Source organism: Macrobrachium rosenbergii, chromosome 50, assembly GCF_040412425.1.
Source record: "Macrobrachium rosenbergii isolate ZJJX-2024 chromosome 50, ASM4041242v1, whole genome shotgun sequence".
Classification (NCBI taxonomy): Eukaryota; Metazoa; Arthropoda; class Malacostraca; order Decapoda; family Palaemonidae; genus Macrobrachium; species Macrobrachium rosenbergii.
Window position 1 is genome coordinate 28,038,351 of NC_089790.1, and position 16,838 is coordinate 28,055,188.

A 16,838-nucleotide genomic window follows, 5' to 3' on the forward strand; every position below is an offset into this window, starting at 1 on the left:
GCTGTCATTTAATGTGGCTTTTGTGAACCTTAATCTTTACGCCAGTGAGTAGACTGGCAGATCACGTGGATTTAAATAAAATCTTAATTAAAATATCTGAGATTCTAAATGTCTACAACTTTCAACATTAAAATAAAATACTTTATTGAAATGGCCAAGTTTTATAACAAGTCACTCTGAACATAAAGAAAATTTATATCTTTGTTTCTTAATAACAATCTCATTGAAGTACTTAAGGCCATGAAGAAGAATGATTGTAACAGAGAAATAGTTAAAACGACAAGGACATCAAGACTAATACCAAATATCCGTCTAACTGAAACAACCGAATGCTTTAAGTGTTGCATGCATGACTTGTTTCGCATGCAAATGGTTCGTTCATTCCTGCCAAAGCACCATCAGTTTGTCATCTGACAAAAAGCTGTTTGACCACAAATACATCACATCGTTAAGTTTAATGGAAAAACAAATACTTCGGGACACCCAGTGCACGACTGATAATAAAACTGAAGCAAAAAGAGTTAAGACCTTATCTCAGTAACTTCTAACACGTTCCTTAAATCTACATTAAATGATAAGTCTCTTCACCTGGTACAAATATCTAACACAGTAATTATCACATATGAAATACAATTACAACCCTATCAGTACTTTCACAAAATAAAACCATGAAATGCAATTGTGAGTCTATCAGTCTTTTTGAGCTGAACAACTCGTCCTTAAAACTAAAGTCTAATGCGTTAAATAAAATCTATATTTCTCAAACAAAAACTAACTAACTAACACCAAGAAAAAACTTAAATACGGGTATCTAATAAATTTCCATTTAACGAAGTACTTACTGCCTTGTGAGCATAATCAAGAATCAGATCCCAAACCAGTAAGGCATGACAAAGGTGGAATTCCGATGTGCATGCGGACATTGCTATTACGTGTAAAAACGATAGCTATGCGTACCTGCCAGGACTAAATTACTATTGATTTGGTTCCATAAAAACAAGACTATCAGGTGCGCACACATACCAAAGGAAACACTCCAAGCACCCAAGCAACGATGAGAGAGAGAGAGAGAGAGAGAGAGAGAGAGAGAGAGAGAGAGAGAGAGAGAGAGAGAGAGAGAGAATGTCAATAATGTGTGTGTGTGTGTGAGAGAGAGAGAGAAGGAGAAAGAGAGAGAGAGAGAGAGAGAGAGAGAGAGAGAGAGAGAGAATGTCAATAATGTGTGTGTGTGTGTGTGTGTGTGAGAGAGAGAGAGAGAGAGAGAGAGAGAGAGAGAGAGAGAGAGAGAGAGAGAGAAATATGGCAGGAGTATCGTTAACATTATATCAAAGATGATGCTAGAACCGAATAACAAGCACATGGCAAAACATACCAGTAACCTACTCACAAACACAGTAAGTATTTCATTAATGCGAAAATTAATATTTTAATAACCTTTACCTCTTTATATCCATCTACGGATAAAAATTTTGTAAGTTTGTTTTCTGACAAAACTGGCGTTAATTTGGCCTCCGTTCCACAACCCCTCTCCATTTAACAATAACCAAATCCTAATATTTAGCTGTAATACTATTCAGCATATTCACTATATACAAATGATAATATAATCTATATATATGTAAGTTTTGGAGTTTAAGCATGTATCGTTCAAGTTTCCAAGACTTTCCAAGATTCCAACCCAGTCCTACTTGTTAGGAAACGTAGAGCCCAACATATGAAAAGTATTTAAGGATGTGATTTCGCAATGTTCACTTACCGGCATCATTTCTGATCTTGCGTCGGGTGTGGGACTAGGAGTGGGCTGCCCTGTAAAAACAAGAAATAAAAGGTTTAATAGTTAAATATATTATCACACGCTATACATAGCTCTGTCGGTTCATATTTTACTCGTAACGAAAACAAATCCTTAATATAGCAAAATACCAATCGATTTCATTTGTAAAATGTATTTAAATTCTTTATAAGTGAATGCCGTTATTCACAAACATTTGCAACAGATAAATAATCAAGGTTTTAATTAGCCTGTATATCCATACCGGTTATTGTATACTGAAAATAAAAGGAATCGGTCCAAACAAAATAAGCACCATCATGAGCGAAGGAAAAAAATATATATATATATAAAAAGAGAATGATGGTATTAAGTAGTCTAACCAGACCACTGAGCTGACTTTCAGCTCTTATAGGGCTGGCCCGAAGGATTAGGATAAAATACCACATAGGCACAACTACATTTCATTCCCATAGATGCGAGTTTAAACATCTAGCAGGAAATTATATTAACTTTCACGCAATACGAAACTATACGACTGCAATACGACAGAGCTACAGAAGCTTCACTTTTCACTGATAATAAATTCTATCTATCTAGAAATAATCCACAACACGACTCTATCCTTCGCAAAGAGGAATGTCTAGTAAATATTTTAATAATATCCCTTAACAAAACTGATGAGTTTCTTTACTAAAAAATCTTTATATCTTTCAGACGGCATACATTAAACATTTGTTGGGAACAAGATTAATATCTTCAGAGCTCTTCATTCGTTCAAGATGTTTACCATCTATAAACAAGCAGCTATACTACCCAACGAATATTTTTTCTGTTCGTCTCCATCATACACGCATACACAGAAACACACACACACATAATATATATATATATATATATATATATATATATATATATATATAAATTACAGGAGACTAAAAGCACTATAATCATTTAATGCGATGTTCCTTCGTCCTCAGATGGGTGTGTCACCTAATTTTAAATTCAAATCCATTTCAACCTCGTCGTGTCAGGTAATTGGCTTAGGTTACAAAACCATTCATGTTTTATGTTCATACCTAACACTGGGCGTCAGTAGTTCAGGTCACTTACAAATGCAGAGCAACTGTAAAAACGTATGGGAGCAGTATTTTGGTTTGTAATGAGCTAGCTGTTAAAATTAATATATCCTCTGAGATTTATACAACCATAAAAAGTATTGTTCAATTATATATATATATATATATATATATATATATATATATATATATATATATATATATATATATATATATATATATATATATATATATATATATATATAAAATAATAATAATGACAGTTTACAGATAAAAAGACTAAACGTTCAGATCTGACATCGGGCAGCTAAAGAAAGAGCCTCTGTGATAACTGGACTCCGTACAAGTATTGTATGTGGAAACGGAGGTAAGACCTTGGAATAGAGGCATCTTGGTCTGAGCTTCGGGACGGTATGTATCACCTTTCTCTCTCTCTCTCTCTACATATATATATATATATATATATATATATATATATATATATATATATATATATATATATATATATATATATATATAGAAAAAATAAGATATGAGAACTTGGGGAAAAGAAATTAAACGCAGATGCTAGGTTGTGCAACAGGAAAATAGAAATGAGTGTGGAACTGCTGATGTTTGCAAGATATACACTGCTGATTGAGCAAAGAGAAACAACGCTGCAGAAATTTGTGGAATAGTTTAAGAATGTTTGCTAGTAGACAAAGCTGAGAGTTAATGTGACCAAGAGTACTAATTTGGGTATAAAAGGAAACCGTGACGATGAAGTAATGAATGTTTTAAGGATGGTAGAAGAATGGATACGGCTGATTGGAATTAGTATTTGGGAGTAAATATAAGATAAGAGAGTAAACATGAGATAAGAGAAGTCTCAGAATAGGTAAGGCTAGGAGGGTTGAAGTGTGTGTGCAAAAGAATGAGAGAACTTGGAGAATTTTTGGAGGCTAAGGTGGGTATGCACGAAGGACTTATTGAACCACCTCCATTTGATGGAAATGAAGTGTGGATACTGAATGCGAACTGAGAAAAAAAAAGAAAGGATTAAAGTTGTTTAAATGAATTGCCTGCATAGTGTTGTGGTGCAGGAAGAATTGGCAGGGTGAGACATGCTGAGATGAGTAATTGGTAAAAAGGTTAGAGCTTTTGAAAAGATGGATGAGAGAGTTCGGAGATGGTTTGGATAATTCGGAAAAGTAGGAGACAGCTGGAGAGGAAGACAGGAAGTGCTCGATAGGTGAGTTAAAGAAGAAAGGGGTTCGACACGCTGTCGACGAGCCTTCTGTGCAGATGTATGACTGGTAATATTGTGCAAGTTTTTTGCACAAGGGGTGAATCCACGATTCAACAATTAAAGTATGAATGTACCAGTTACTGGCGTATTGCTTTTTTTTGGAGCCACCTGCTATTAGAGTAAACAGATTAAAGTAGAATAAAAAGTAGATGCCTTTTTTCCCTTTTTAAAGAGATGGGTTCCTGGGGCTGACGTTGTCAGCTCAGTTAACCCTGCTACCCAATGGGTAGCAGGTCGACTGAAAGGCTGCAAACCGCGATTGGATGGCGGACCTTGGTAATGCAAAGCCACCGTTCTGTAACTCTTTTTCAACCAGACGAAACAACAGACCTACATAACTGGTATCTATTTAGCAACTTGAAAAGTTTGTCAACCATCAGTTCCCCCAAACAAGAAAACCACTTCAATACATAAACAAACGAAAACAGAAGGGGATAAAGAAGAAGAAGAAAGACGAAATAAGAGTTATCCCAAAAATAACACAACGAAAAATCTTTAATCGATCGATATTTTTAATTTGTGTTCCAATGCAAGGAAGTAATACGATAGGACACGTGTTTAGATTCATCGAATGAAGGCAGTGAAAACAGTTCAGTACTGTAGACGGAATATGAGAGATATCCGATAATATATAAAAAAATAACTGCAATACTAAAATTATTTCAATTTATAAAACAACTACAGAACGAGAACAAGCACAAAATATATTTTTGCTTGGAGTAAAAGCACCACATTACTGTTACTGAATTATAGTGGAAAATATATAAAAAAAATAAACCAAACTAACATTACTATAAAAAAGGAAATAAACAGAACAATTTGGGTGGAAAGTTAAATAAGACAAAATTACAGGGCAACCGCAAAAACTCACAACACAACACCCCAATAAAAGCTGGTTAAACGCAAACAGTCGTAGCTGATCCTTGAAATTTTTAATATTTCTGACAGTTAACTATTATCGAGGACGGCAATGGACAGCTCGCCTTGAACGCCTGGCTGAAGGCAACATTACTGATGTCAACAAAACAATAAAAGGTATCTCTCTCACAATTATATATATATATATATATATATATATATATATATATATATATATATATATATATATGTATATATGTGTTGTATATACATAAACATATACAGTACATATACATACATACACACACACACACACACACACACACACACACACACATATATATATATATATATATATATATATATATATATATATATATATATATATATTACGTATTACAAAAATACAAGGAAGATATCACAACAATGCATAATAATTTTTGAATATACAAAAATAAGCATTAATACATACTGCACTTGTCGTTATTAAGCAAAATTAGAATAAAAAGTATTGAATAGACCAGCCGTTATAAAAATGACAAGAACGTAACTACACAATGAGAGAGAGAGAGAGAGAGAGAGAGAGAGAGAGAGAGAGAGAGAGAGAGAGAGAGAGAGAGAGAGAGAGAGAGAGAGAGAGAGAGAGATATTTTGTTTTTAACTTCGATCCTCATATGTTCATATCAGAGGGACACTTTGAAAGGTAAAACCAAAAATTACTGATAATATTCATCCTGAAATTGAACAAAGCCAAAGGTCCACGAGCACTATGACCCATACTGTTCTTCTCTTCTGACACAGTTAATCTTTTTCCTTTTCGTTCCTTCACGTTAGTATAATCTTGTAAAACTTTGTTCTTGATTCAGTGATTATTTTCTTTCGTCTTTTCTTTCGACACAGTTGCTTAAGTTTGCATCTGGTATACCTAAAATAGCTACGGCCATGCTTGATTTGCGCTGCTTGGCCAGTCACGCTCTCTCCTCCATAAAAACAACGAAGCAATCTGGCGATATTTCGGGACACAAGGTTTTTGGATACGCAGCTCGGAGGCGAGTATAATAATTTGAAAAATGGCATCCGTCTACACAGCTAAACGCTCCACCAATAACCATAAATAGGAAACCTGGTTCACACAACGGGAGCGTAATGGTCAACGTTACCCAGCCTTCACTCACACACAGCCATCGTGAAGGATGTAGGGAACGCCGCATCAAGAATTCAAGGTGAGGACATGAACGATTTTTTCTATAGCAAACTGCCCTTGAATTATGTTGCCATGACAAAAACAGCAGCATCAATAACATCCTGATAATAATGGTAACTGTGCGGCAACAACAAACATAATAACCAGTGAGCTATAATAAGAAAATTGATATAACAACCACAATGAAAACTGTGCTGTATAGAAAACTTCAAAAACAGACACAAGCAAAAACCCGCAAGATTAGCCTGCCGACAATTTTGCATGCTTGATTGGTCTGACCTCAATGCATTATGTCTGACCTCAATGCTCTCTTTAGAATATCACCAAAATAAAACCACGGACTCAGAACATAAGACAATTCTAGCGATAACTTAGTTCACTAAAGCGGGCCGACGCTTTCCTTTACCCTACTTATATCTCCTCTTTCGTGTCTGGGCTAAGCGAGAGTGTCAAAAATGTGCCTATCATCATAATCCGTCGCACGGAAAATGTTCATTCTATTAACGTCGGATCCGGAATATCAAAAGATTTCTTTTCTTTGTGTGTCAATTTCCCATAAACAGCAGCATGCAGAACAATACACTACAAGAAATTAATGATATGCAATCAGCCAACAGGACATTAAAGTTTAATTTTTAAATACAATATGTAATCGTTTAATGAACCGTATTTAGTTTTCCCGGTATCCGGGAAAAATAAAACTAAATACAGTAAATAAACATACACAAAATATACACATATGCAAAGATATACTATACATATATATATATATATATATATATATATATATATATATATATATATATATATATATGTTTATATATATACATATACAGTATATAAAATATCAATATATATAAATAATATATATATATATATATATATATATATATATATATATATATATATATATATATATATGTATATATATATATATTGGAGTGCTAATGCACGTGGCGTCTACTTTTCTGATTCTCTTCTCACTAACAGGACAGAACCTCTGAAGCAAAAGCATGGAAATTATTGCCACGTTGTTCCATTTATTCTCTTCCGCGCATTGCAGAGTTCTAACCTGAGAAGAGCAGCAGCTCAGAAAAGCGATGTCTTGGAACAGTGAACACCGCCTGTGCATCGGCATTCGGTAAGAATTTCGAATGAGAAAGACTGTGCCCAAAAGCATATAGGAAGTGGAAGGGCATGGGCATCATGGATGGGCGTAGGAAAACTACGCCATCGCAGACAGAAGGAAACCGCAGCAAAGACTACTGGCTGAAACAGCTGTCAGCTGTGTGACGAGGTTGAGTGGTGCAATGCACGGCTGATGTTTGTCGGTCCACGGATCGCTACCAGCATGACTAACCTCTGTTTATTCATGTATATACATAAGTACTAGTATCGGCTAACACCACCATCCCTAGAGAACAAGACTGGAAGGCTGGATCCTAGTGGCGACGCCCGCTTCTAACGGGAAGAAAACGTCTGGCGTAATAAGAAGTTTGATGTATTCGTTATATATATATATCTATCTATCTATATATATATATATATATATATATATATATATATATATATATATATATATATATATAATCACATGCTATATATATACGTACATATATAAAGCACGAAAATGGGTCTCAATAAATATAAAGTATATCACTGACCACTTTGAATTAATTCTCCATCCATTACTCCCCGCCGTACTACTCAACTAGTGATGCCAATGAAGGCAACAAAAATGAACATAAATTACCCACCTGTACTTTATAGAGAAGTTACCGATGATACCTAGCCATTAGCTAAACCGGTCCAGTAACTGATAGCCATGGTTAACCTATCCCAACAACCCTGGATATGTAACAGCTGCAACAGCTTTTCCTCGGCTCATTTCACAGATATTTATAATCTTTTTATGCCTGGAAATGTGATAACCTGAGTTCTGGTAATTGAAAATAACAATAGTCGTGAAATAAGTGCCCTCTGTAAAAATGAAAACAGACGACTCAGATATACAGTAGTTCTCTGGAGGAAATGAGAATAACCATCTTACGGATTTATAAATGCACCGAGAAGATAATGCACTATTCTTACCGTAATAATTCTTCGCTGATATGACGATTTAACCTTAAAGATAGTGTCCCGAACCGTCGCTAATTTCATCGATGTTCTTGTGGTACTTGTACCTGCTGACAAAGGTCATCGATGTTCTTGTGGTACTTGTACCTGCTGACAAAGGTATGTCCAATTCGCAAACGACGGTGGTTCGAACGTAGAAGTAATACTAAGCGGGTGACTAAAGTTAATTTCTACAATGTGCAAAAGTTGAAAAAAATCAGCTTAAGATCAAACCTACCTGACAGTAGAGACCAAACGGAGAAAAAGATCAGGTTACATGTTCCCTTCGACTCCGGTAAATACAATCTTTTCGCAAGAACTTAATCCTTCTTTATGATGTGACAATAAGGAATACTAAGACAGAGAAAGAGAGAGTCTACGAACGTGCACAATATAATGGGACAAAACAGTCGAGGTCGTATTTGAACAAAGGACGTTGTTGAGTGTTTTTATTAGTGACAGTATGTTGATCGAGCTAACATTGTGAAGTCTTCAAAGAGGACGAGAAGAATGCAGGTTAAATAATGACAAAGAAGCCAATAAGTAAACAACAGAGGCTACATCAAAAGATTCAAATCTTATCTCCGACTTCGTAGAGCATAAAAAAAAGATAAATCGTCAATAGAAACTGATTTTATAAACTATTAACCCGTATCTAGGTCATCAAAATCTCTAGTAATAAAGTTCTCATCAGCTTTCAAAACCCATCTCCCATGTCGATTTTGTCCATAAGCTCTCGGCAGTCTCTATGTTCCTGATCCTCCGACTTTTCAAGGCTCCTCTCTGTTCTGATATCTCACAAAATTCTCTGCTCGTCAACTCTTACGATTCTTGCATCTTTAACTACGACATAATACAACAGGCCCGAGTTGTAATCTTGTAGGATTCCTCGATTAATTCGCGCAAGAGCTGGTTGCTTGCTATGCTTTTCTGCTTCTGTCGCGCAGTGTTTGAAATTCTGCATTCTGCGCATATATATATTTTTTTAAATGAAGGGTGGCCGTTTTGATACTTCTGCGCTGTCACTTCTGCTTTCACAATAACAGTCAAAAGTTTAGTGCAACTTTCTCCTTTCGTCTCACCAATTTAAGATAAGGCAGAACTGCTGGCAGCCTTGCCTGTCTCAATTACTAGTATTTCTAAGGCTGCTGACAGAGTTAGGCACACAGGCTGGTTCGGCATACTTCGTGCTTGTGGCTTTATTCCTTCTCTGTATAAATACATTTCAAAATTTTAATTTGCCTGCTTCATACCTGTTGTTGACAGTGCATCATCAGTTCCCTTGGCCATAGTTGCGTGTCTCAGGGTTTCGTTCTCATCCCTATTCTTATCCTTCCCTTTACCTATGACCTTCTCTGGTATATCTCTTCCTAGTCATGGTTTGTTGTAGTGACTCGACCTTGTATATTTATTCTACTTCATCTTTTAGCTCTCTTCCCTTGTTCGCACTTATCAGTACTTTTTTCACTTAATGATTTTGCTCTGGTAAGTTTACTTGGTATAGCTACTGTAATCTTGTCAACTTTAATGCATCCAAGTAACAGTTTCTGTTTCCAGTGTTATTAAAAATACTTCTGAAGTCAATAATTTGGGTCTTCTGGTTATTCCAAACTCCAGTCTTGAATAGGGCATATAGGTCTGCTTCTAAAATCTAGGCGTATATATTTTTTTCAAAGAAGACGCAAGTCCTTTGTCTTCATCTCTGTTGTTGCAGTTGACCTTAGTCGTCCTTATCTGGATACTGCTCTTACATCTTGGGGTCTTCATCATCTGTCTCGCAAAGGAAATTAATTTAATTAATGACCCCAACCTAACCTATTTTTTCGATTTCCCACCCCCTTTCCATCACCACCAGGTGGCCTGTTTGTCTTTCTTCTGCAGGTGTTACTTCGGACTCTCCTCCGCTTCATTACAGGGGAGAGTTCCTCTTCCTATCAAGCGGTCTCGTGACACGTCAAGTCACATTTTACTCTGTAATTCTCTCTTCCCCTTTACACCCATGCTTCCGAGTTCCTTCTCTGCATCTGATTTTTTTTTTTTCTGAATCTCGTAACTTTTCTATCCTTTAAAGATAAGGTCTGTAGCTTAGCTCCTTTCAGGTTAAACCCATCGTTCACCCCCATGCATCCTTTGTCTAATTTTCTTTCGGCCTGAACTAGATAACGTCATTTTGCTGCTTGTCCAGTTGATCTTTGGAGTCAGTGCATGTACGAACAAAAGTATATAATAAATTTTACATATAAGTTGTCTGGACAAGCTATCTCCGTAGCACCGACAATAAAAAAAAAATTTGTTTAGACTTCCAAAATCAGCGACTACAGAACAAGCAAGTAAGGAAGTGACTATAAAATCACACCAACCCTCCTCACATAACTATCGCTATGCCTAAAAAAAAAAAAAAAAATTAAGAAAATCAATCTTTCCAAGCTGTGAAAGACAGACCCGAACCCCATGATCTGTAGCTGGTATTTATTAATTTCTTCTAAGCTCCCAGGAACCTATGGTTTCTTTTCCAGTCTCATCAGGCTAAATATCCTAATTAGTTGTTCAGCGTATCAAATCTAGTTTTCCATTTCTACGAATGCGGTAATAAGGATTACCGAGAGTTACTCGTATCAAACGCACTGTTACAGAAGCCTCTTACTTATCACGTTTTAAGCAGAACACAAAATGATCGAATCAGAAGCCCCTGGCCTCCGTTCATCTTGTATTAGCTCGGGCAGACCGCACATCCATTGCGCAATATCAGCCTAACCTTGATACCAAGGTTAATCTTGATCCGAAAAGTCATTCAGAGCTTAGAAGGAGATCTGATTCCATTTCAAACGCTCGTGACCGAGCGTGAACTGAAACTAATTATCCTGCAGGGAAGACTATATAGAAATATACAACATGAAGAGAGAGATATCATTGTTCAGCAAACATACACCTCATATTAAAAACTGGAGTACACCTAACATTAAGAGAAAACATTACTGAAAAACACCTTGATTATGAAGATGATTTGATAACCATCGGCCATTAATAAATTACTCGACTAAAAATCTAAACAATGCACAGCAACAAAATCATTAGCAGACCCATCTGACGCGGGCTCCACGAAAAAATGTTTTAACTCAATTATCATGACAAACAGCAAGAATTGTCGTCATCACAATGAAAATATTCGAAAAATCAAGATCAAATATAATAAAACCTGAAGCATTCAAGTAAATATATCTTTAATAACCGGGTCTCTGAATTCGATACAATCTTAAAACAACGTAAATATCACCAGGACATCAAATGTATAAGATACAAAATGTTGAACGGAGTGAAGACTTGGGGCAAACTTGATCAGTCAACAAAAGTAAAGGGAGCAAGCACACACTGCCGAGCTTCTCATGGAATGACTTAAAGAAATTCCCGAATCGCCAAAATTATTCAAGGAGTAAAATGCCGCAGATAAAATCTTTAAAGGCGGAAAAATGCACATATAAGATAAACAACCAATTCAGTTTTATAGCAGAATTACCTAGTTAGAATTGCCAAGCAAAGAGCAGTTAACCTATAAACTCCCTCGAAGCGAATCACTATAAAACTAAGTCCATAACGAGACAAAAGAAAAACTGACAAATACTCAGTCATCACAAATATTCACTTGTTATATAAATTGACCTTGAACTTAACACTGCCGCGTGTGAATTCCTACATCAAGGTTAACCGCATCAAGATTCCATGAATAATATAAGAAACTTTAATTATAATGGTGTCAACATGCATTAACAATTTCTGAGAGAGAGAGAGAGAGAGAGAGAGAGAGAGAGAGAGAGAGAGAGAGAGAGAGAGAGAGAGAGAGACTCAAAAGATTAATCCAATATCGCTGAGCTAGAAGTAAGGCCTTATAATTATAGTGGTAAAAGTGAAAACCACTTGATTTCCTCTATTTGTAAATGTACGGCAAATTTAAAGCCCATGATGTTCTGCCTACGAAGACTGTTCTTAATCAGAAAAGTGTGGTTATATATGAATGACTGAGTTAACATTTATATATGGGGTATATGTGGTCATCAAGCATGGCCTTTGCATAAATCGAATCAATCTCTATGTAGTTATCTTCATGATATCCTTAGCTCCGATACATGCAACTTCTTGGTATATAGGCGATAACATCTACAATAAACTTTAAAGGAAGATCACCTAAAATAAATTTTAATGGAAGGCGATCGAATGGTCGAAGAGGCGCCACTCATTTCTTCTTTATCTCTTCAGGCTAAGTATTTATGATACAGATTTACCAGTCCTCATCAAGAAGGACACGTACAGGAATCATTTCCGCTCCTCACATGAGGTCAGCTTTAAAATTTAAGCATACTCCTAACCTATCAATCTATAAAACAAATGTTAAACTTTTAGGTTTAAATCGCTCGAAATAAAATCCTAATGAGAAAAGTTACGACTCCAAACTCTGTAATCTAAATGCCTCTAACACGACAAAGCTTCCAAATTAATTTCATCGAAAGAATTGGACGTCACGAAACACAGAGAAGTGTTCACGATAAGGACGAATCTTTTTACGTTTCATTTTCTCAGTTTTATTTATTTTGATTAAACAAACGCAAACTCATTATTAATCTAAAACTCGTGAACATTATATTCTCCACGCATACGTCCGCACACAAATGCGTGTTAAAAGTCTAACAGCGCAATCCACCCAGAAAATAAACATCATGTATAAGAAGCTAGTGTTTTACGTAATTATAAAACTAGTGTTATAACAGTACTCCCCTTACACCAAAGTCCATGAAAATGCAATAAAAAGAAGTGCATCGTGCTATATCTATCGAAAAGATCACGAACGCAGCTCGAGAGAGGGTTGGAGACGGAGGGAAGACCAATCGCCAGGCACTGGGGCAGAGGGGCATCCCTGGATGTCGCAACTGGCCTCGACCTTGCACTGGCACTCACGCATACCTTAACCATAGCTCTTATTGCCTCCCACTTGCGGAGGCCTTTTCGGTCTGGCAGTTCGTCCTTCTACGCTCCTTCCTCAAGGTAATTTTCAGGCGTAACTGATAATTTCATTGCGGGGGAGTCGGACAGCATGTGGAGAGAGAGAGAGAGAGAGAGAGAGAGAGAGAGAGAGAGAGAGAGAGAGAGAGAGAGAGAGAGAGAGAGGGGGGGATTAGGCCTTGCTGTCACGTGATCATCTTGCCCTTCCAAGACCTTTCATCAAGAATCGTTTAATGTATCTTGTTTTTTCTCTCATCAGACATATGCTGCACCAATTTCTTTCGGACTCGACATTATTTCAAGTGAGTCGCATGTTTGAATATCTGGTACCATTTCCAATCCAGTTTCTTATGCAAGCTCCCCCCCTCCACTTCTCTCTCTCTCCCCCTCTCTCTCAGGTGCATAAAGATTTGCACATGAAAACGCGCATTACCATATATGAGTAAAGGGACGCTTTACTCTACTGCCAAATATTCTATTCTCTTTAGGATTTCGTCTTCTATGGCTCATATAATCATCCACCCTTTGAAGAGACTGACCAATCGCTCTTTTCAATACCGTCGTACACTTTCCCTCTTATTTGCACACACACACACACACACACACGCCTGTCTGTCTGTATTGCACACACATACCTAGGCAAAATAACTCCGGAAATACACTACCACATTTGCCATAGCCTCAAGGTGACACAAGATAAATAATACTTCAACTTCCCAGTTGTGAGTGCGTAAAATTTTCATTGAATTATTTCTACAAAGAACTGTACCAAAGGTAACCAACGCTGTAAAGAATATTTATGTCCAAACGGTAGGTAACAAAGTAAAGCATCTACCCCAAAAAGTTACAGAGATTGCGAAAAATAGATTTACTCTCAGTACTGCAATCGCGTAATGTCTCTTTGCAGACTTGGAACGCTGAAATTTCACTGCAGATCACCAAGGCAAATGTGTATCTTGTTTTCGACGGATTTCGGCGTTTGTGAGGCCCAAAGCCAACAAAGGATCTGATCTCACTATTTATATTTTCCGATGCCATGACCCCAAAGTCAGGAATCAGCTAAAAAAAAAATGTAAATTGCGCAGCACAAACAGCATAATCGTTTCATCAGTTCTGTTCAACACAACACAAAATTCTCAAGAAAACAATGCTTACGATTATGCAGCTGGCAGTATGATAATGATAATGTCTTAATCGATTTTGCGAGATTATTTGACATATATCACTTGTAAATAATACATTTTAACAAAGATGTATGCCTTAAATGTCAAAGTATTTATGAAAGTGTTTTTGCATCATATGCCTTACAACTAAACCTTCTAAGAAAGCTAATATTCCTCAGAAAATTTTTGACTGACTACTTCGATTTTTTTCAGCTATATAACAGCAGTTTCTCACATGAGAGGTAAGCTTCAAAGAGTTACTTTTTTGTTACTCTCCCTCTTACAAATTGGGCAGCTCCAACACTTACTTTTTTTTACAGGAACACTCGTTGTAAATAAAAATATCACGATAACACGCAATTGAGAGAGAGAGAGAGAGAGAGAGAGAGAGAGAGAGAGAGAGAGAGAGAGAGAGAACGCTTTGCCCCTCACTCAGTTTTTTTTCAATGACATTTCCGTAGTAAAATTGCTGGTCGTGCAGATTCTAATCCCTTTCTTGACCTTTAAACCCTTCAAAAAGACTTTACTGGTACACCGATTCTGACAGGGTCACATGCGCACTTATACATGTACACAAAGAAATAACAGATGTTGGAACACAGAAACACGCACATGTTAAAATGATACATCAATAGTTGCAAGTCTAAGATGATATTTGGTAGTACTTTGATGATATGAATAGTTAATGAATTTACAGGGTCGATACCCACCTTGCTTTGTGGGTATGGTAACTTTGGATTCTCCGTGTTATTTCAAAGGACAGGGCGATCTTTAGTAGCCGCCGATGTTATGAACATTTATTGACCCTTTTTCTTATTTTTTGGAGACTATTTCCCTCCCGTTAGCCGGTGTAATCTCTCTCTCTCTCTCTCTCTCTCTCTCTCTCTCTCTCTCTCTCTCTCTGTCCTTAAAGCATGTATCATTTGTCCTTAAAGATGTAATAGTTGTCTCGCAAATAGTGTTAGGCGAGTAAGCAGTGCAAAAAAACAATTCCACCACCCGGAAGTTTACTTTAAAGTATACATGTAGAATTACAGAATACTGTGAAAGGCTTGAAACCTCGTCCCACAAATAAATAATATTTCGCGCCTTGAATAAACAGTGTTTACACAATACGAATATTTCAACTTCCCCTATGAGTTCAAGCCCTTAAAAACTTCTCTTTAGGTGTCGCCTAGGGGTTTTGAAAATTCGGACCTTCCTATGTCAAACTTCTTAATAATTGATGACACTCTGATCCCTGGAGTTTGAAATACAAATCGAGGGTTGGTTACTTTCTGAGAATGCACAATTTAAGAGGTGTATAACACAGCCTTCATAACAGAGAATATCGAAGATAAACTTCATTCTATTTTGCTGCAAATGGAAATAAACAGCCTTGGTTACACCTATCACATAAAAGTGTTTTCACAATTAAAAAAATCCTTGATATGCACAACCTTAATAAACCATAAAAAGTATGGGGAATGAGCTTAAAATAGTAAAGAAAAGGAAAACAACAACGCGCACAAGTAAATACTTGTTTAATATGACGAATGACAATTTATTGAGAACTGATTACACGATGAAATTCCTTGCAATAAGAGCCCAACGATTTTCAGCGCGATGAAAATACTTCAACGTCTCAATTCCTTTTCAAATATGGCACTAACGTTTCGATGAGGCGATAAAGAGATAATGAAGTGAGATCTAGCTAAATTTGTAATTTCAGAAATAAGTTGTAATAAAAAATCGGACGTCCCTTGACAGATGCAACGAAGGTCCAGCTCACCCATCCCCTCAAAAGGGCTAGATAACCATAACTTTAAAAGCTTGTAACATCTATTGGAAGACTAACTGGAATACGAGAAACGAGTCTAGACTACCAAATCTGCTCTGACGTTTTAGTCAAGGACTTGGGAAAAGTGTATGAGATTGGGCCTTTACTGGCACCTCAGATTGCAGCTCTCAAAACTAATTTTTTTCTATAACGGAAATACATTCCCTAACTCTTTAACTATATAGGTTATGATACTGTAATAACACAACTTATAAATATTATGTAGACGCTTTTGATATATATATATATATATATATATATATATATATATATATATATATATATATATATATATATATATATATGTGTGTGTGTGTGTGTGTGTGTGTGCGTGTGTTTCTGTGAACAAAAATGTAAAAACTCCCATGTCACTTACAAACATCCAACAACTATTAACAAATAGAAGTAATAAAGATTCAGGTTAAATTAAACTAACACAAACTCTTCCTTCCTGCATTCAAAGCAGAAGAAACAGAGGCAAATGATTTCCCAACTCCGGGACTGAAATGGATGAGTATTTGAATACAACACCTATGTAATCCCAAGTAA

At 36.3% G+C, this 16,838-nt stretch overlaps 1 protein-coding gene across 6 annotated transcripts in view; it reads right to left on the reverse strand.

Moving 5' to 3' along the window:
• The window catches only part of Btk29A (tyrosine-protein kinase Btk29A), a 666,915-nt gene that overhangs the window by 60,828 nt on the left and 589,249 nt on the right, over positions 1 to 16,838 (reverse strand). For all 6 annotated transcript variants that reach the window (XM_067094349.1, XM_067094352.1, XM_067094353.1 and 3 more), the window contains one exon: positions 1,757 to 1,806. In XM_067094349.1, the coding sequence (XP_066950450.1) occupies positions 1,757 to 1,806 (50 nt within the window). The remainder of the gene's footprint in view (positions 1 to 1,756; positions 1,807 to 16,838) is intronic.